General features: G+C 39.1%; 1 protein-coding gene across 1 annotated transcript; it reads right to left on the bottom strand.

The window, feature by feature from the left end:
- Positions 1-1,119: 1,119 nt before the first annotated feature.
- LOC116195131 lies at positions 1,120-2,828 on the bottom strand. The gene is made up of 2 exons (XM_031524106.1): positions 2,538-2,828; positions 1,120-2,048 (listed from the first exon to the last, which is right to left on the bottom strand). The coding sequence occupies exons 1-2, from the start codon at positions 2,794-2,796 to the stop codon at positions 1,270-1,272; spliced, it is 1,038 nt and encodes a 345-aa protein (XP_031379966.1). The 5' UTR covers positions 2,797-2,828; the 3' UTR covers positions 1,120-1,269.
- Between the last annotated feature and the right edge of the window lie 1,799 nt (positions 2,829-4,627).

Consider the following 4,627-nt stretch of genomic DNA (forward strand, 5'->3'; position numbering starts at 1 on the left):
GGGAAACCTAGGGAAATTTTATGGTGCAATCAATAAAATTCCCCAAGCTTCCAATATTGGAGTTCCCGTCTCAGTTTTCTGACTGAATATTCAGTGAGTATCGCTCATCCACATTTGCACGTTTTCACGTGTATGGACACCATTAGTACCTTTTCGGTTTTAAAATGATTATTATCTTCATAAAGGGCTGGCGTTTCTATCTTTGACGTGCCTTTACGCCAACCAAATTGCTTTCTGGCTTCCTCCTCCCCTCCCCCAACACCCGCGCTCACACTTGCACTCGCATTCTGCCTTTGCCTTCTCCACCTGGCACGTTTTGCTTCATTCTGTCTCTGCCAATTATCAAATCAATACAGCCAATTATCGCAACGAGTGCCTATTATAATGCTGGAAGTTTGATTAGATAGCCTTACTTTTAGCACTCTAGGAGTCAAGAAGCACTCCCCTATGCCATGGAATATTTTCTTCTAAGAAGAAAGTGCGAGCCTCCAATTGTAGGGGGTGCTTTGTAGAAGGTCAGTGGTCCCGCATTTTATTTCTATCCAGTTGCAGTTATAAACCAATTTTAGTTTCTGATTCTTAATCTATCGGTGTTTTTCTCCTTTATCCTGGTTTTGCGGTTTGTGTCTGAATGTTTCGCCTTTAACTTGCCCTTTCCTTAAATTAGGCCATGAACTATTGAATCAGGAGACCAGGTAACAAAAGTGAGCTGCGCCATAATTACCCTTTTTTCTTTTCTTTTGAAATTGATAGCTTGATAATGAAGTTGTGTATACTTTTCTGAAACAATGAGTTTGTCCGATGGATGCCCGAAGAGATTGAAGTGACGAAGCGAATTATAATCGACTAAATCGAATCTACTACAGAGAGGGATATAATCGACTGATCATTATAATTGGGTCGTGGATCGAACCTGCTTTTTTTGTGGACACACAAAAGTACAATTTATTGTTTAATTTACTTTATGAAAGGATTTCTTCATCAATAAAATTCTCTGCGATAGACAGTACGGCTATTGTTGTAATTTTATGAAATGGTTCTCCTCATCAATTAAATTCTCGCTGACGATAGACCGTATAACATTTTCCATGTAACTTTCCAGGCGGGTGACTAAAATCGTTAAATTCCTAGTACATATAAAAGATGGGCACATATTCTCATTCTTTGGTAGGTATATTCAATCTTACATACGATCACTGGCATCTGACCATTTAAAACTATATTAATAATTTTTATATCCATACGGCGATAATTCCAAGCGACGGGTTTTTACTTCCTACAGACCATTCCAGCACCCGGCATGTTCGTGCACTGCATGCTTGCGTGCATATTCACATTATTGTTATTGATGGTCTCTGATGGGCCGAGCTGCCCAAAACGTGACGCGGCACAGTCCGTTGCAAACAGGCCTGAGCTCAAGAACTTATGCATGCCACCCATGACGGGCATGACTGCCCCGACCTTGGCCTTGCTCACATAGCCAGGCCTGTACGTCTGCCCGAGGATTCCGTCCACGTTGTTGCTCATGTTGTAGAACTTGAACCCTAGCTCAAGGTGGGCGAAGCAGTTGTCGTCGGTGATGTTATACCCATGAACTCGAGATTCATCTGCCGTAATTGGGACCACCACAGCGTTTATCCTCAACATCCCCTCGACCTCCACCACTACCTTGTTGGTGGGGCCAGTCCGGGTGAAGGAGACGCGAGGGGAGGTATGGGAACGCCACGTGTAGCCCTCAGCCGTAGGTAGGTTTACACGGATATCATCTAGGGCCAGGGAGAGGTGGTCAATCTTCCCGTCCCACGTCGCGGCCCTTTTTGCAGCGATGAGGAGCTTGCGAGAGCCGAAAACTGCTCCGATGGACTGGACCCAGGTGAAATCCCTGGTGAGATTCGGGTTTCGTTTTCCAATGAAGTGGGCATTTATATGGAAATCGTTATCAGAAACTAAGCAGAAATTCTCATCCTTCCGCCCGTGGAAGTAGAACGTGTTGCCGTCTCCGCCTACAAACCGAGGATCCTGGCAAACAGCTCCTGGAAAATCACAATCTGTCCATAGCATATAAAACATGAGATGATTATCTGTTCTTCTAAGGAAGAAAGTGGAATTTAACCTCGCTTCACAAAATTAAGTCAGTGATTAAATATTTCTTTTGGGGGTTATAAAGGGGCTTATGAGCCTAACAGGGGATATATAATGGAAAATAGATGGGCACGGAAAAATTTACAAACAAAAATTATCTAAAAGAAACAACGTGAGTTGGTTCAAGCGGTTCGGTATTTATTCCGCTTAAGTAAGGTCTCAAATTCGAGTTCTTATGAATGTAGGAAATCCATGCTAAGAGAGCTTTAGTAGACTGATCCAACTCGATTGGATTAGTCGGGATCCAGTTGGACTTTCAGATACCATGGTTCACAGCAAAAAAGAAAATCTAAAAGAGGACTTTTGGACATTCCAGGTCAAGAGTGAGTGGCACTGCCCGATTTCATGTACATGGATGTAGAGTAAAGACCTCCTCAGGATGGACGGATACTTACTGCAGACGGGTCTGCACGTCGGACAGTCGAGGAAACAGTTAAATGGGCAGAGCGGAGGACAAACATGCCGTACTCCGAAGCACCTCCTGAAAAAAGGAATACGGCATCTAACAACTCGCGGAGGACGCCCACTCAGCAAGGGGATCACCTGGGGCTGGGAGGATGGTTCCGATGACGACTGCACGATTGGTGAGAATACGGAGAATAAGACGATCAGGAACAAGACCAACTTAGCCATCATATAATCAAAACCCTTCATCCAAAGCAAAGGTAGAAACTATATATAGATATCGTAATCTATGTCCTTCCCCTTATATATATGGAGAAGGGTTTCACATATTGTATATCTTATTCTTGAATTGTTGAAGTTATATTTGAAACGTCCATCAATTGATCCTGTTGAGGTTTGGTTTGTCGTCCTAGAATTGGATTAATCATGTGACCTCCTCAATAATTAATCTGACAGCACATTTGGACTGATCATAAAATATGTGAACAAGGTTTAACTGATCGATTCCCTTCAGCCCTATCATGTGAGTAGTGATCGGGACACCCAGCATACGTACACTGGAAAATCCTCGACTACTCGAAGCATTTTTCATCTCTGGTCGGCTCCTTGATTTGTGCAAATGCTGATACAAACTTGTGATATCATCACAAGGAAAAGCTTGCGAGAAGGAACGCTTTTTTCCTTTTCTGTTCCACTTCGTTCAAATCCTCCACATCGGGCAACTTAATTTAATCCTCTCTCTGGAGCTTGAGCTCGCAGAGCCCTAGCGGCGCAGAGCGCGGTGGTGACGGCAACAGTGATACGGTGCCATCAAGATGATGGTGGGTCAATTGGTGATGGACATGGGGATGGCAATTAACAATGACTGTGATCATGGCAAAACTAACAATCTAGAGATCAATCGTCGGGATCAAACAGCTACAGGAATAGGATTATTCTTGATTTTAATTAGTTAATCCTGTCTTGTTACGCGATCATAATTTCGTTTCACTAGTTTGAAGAATGGTGCACCAACAATGTGGTCCGGTTTAACACTAACTAGATGAAAATCCGCGCATTGCGCGAGTGCTCTTGTTAATTAAAAATGTAATTATTTTTAATTTTTATTTTGAAATATTATTTACCTGAAGATTGAATTAATTATGTCTATATATAGATTTGTATTATTTGTTCTTCGTCAATATCAATTATTGTTGCTTTGGTTGTCACTCTTTTCTCCTGTAAAAAATGATTTTGTTAAATTTAAAAATTTATAAATGTCACATGTCATATATGAGATTAGTTTCTTTCTTTCTTATCTAATTTCTTTCGACCATGTTAATGTTTTTCTGTTGAATAATATGAGTAAAAATTAATACTGAAAAAGAAAAATTAAAAATAAGCTATAAATCAAAATTCTAATAATATAAATGATTGCATCCAAAAGATTATTGAAGTAATAAAAAATACATAATTACGGCAAAGAAATCTAAGATATATAAGAACAATATTTAAGAGTTTAAGAAATCAAAGATATATAACAATATATATATACATGTAAATAAAATGTCACAACATGTAATGTGAGAGAAACTAATAACGAATATGTATTAAGTAGAAGATATATCCCTTTAAATTAATATATAATTTTGTCATATATAGATATTGTTATATTATTAGGCAACTCATTTAGAATATTATATATTAGAAAATCTTCGAATATATATTATATGAAATTACATAATTAAGGAAAAGAAATCAAAGAATAATGCCGGAAGTGATATTATAAAGTGCAATATGATATAGTCCTAATATAAATTCATCGCCTTGGAATTTTTCAAGTTATTTAGACAATATATATATATATATATTCATTTCTACCCAAGACCTCAAACGTAGGGGACAACCATGGAATACAAGAAGAACATGGATCTGATATGCATAGACTGTCAAGATAAATATGAGATCGACATGGAAGATTTATTCAAACACTTAGCCCATGATGGGCTGAAGGGAGTATATGGGTTTGAAACAAACAAAAGAAGAAAGCATTAAAATAAAAAGGAAAGAGTCTGTAAGGACTCAATCCATGCTTACACTG

The sequence above is a fragment of the Punica granatum genome, chromosome 2 (genome assembly GCF_007655135.1).
Source record: "Punica granatum isolate Tunisia-2019 chromosome 2, ASM765513v2, whole genome shotgun sequence".
NCBI classification, from domain to species: Eukaryota; Viridiplantae; Streptophyta; class Magnoliopsida; order Myrtales; family Lythraceae; genus Punica; species Punica granatum.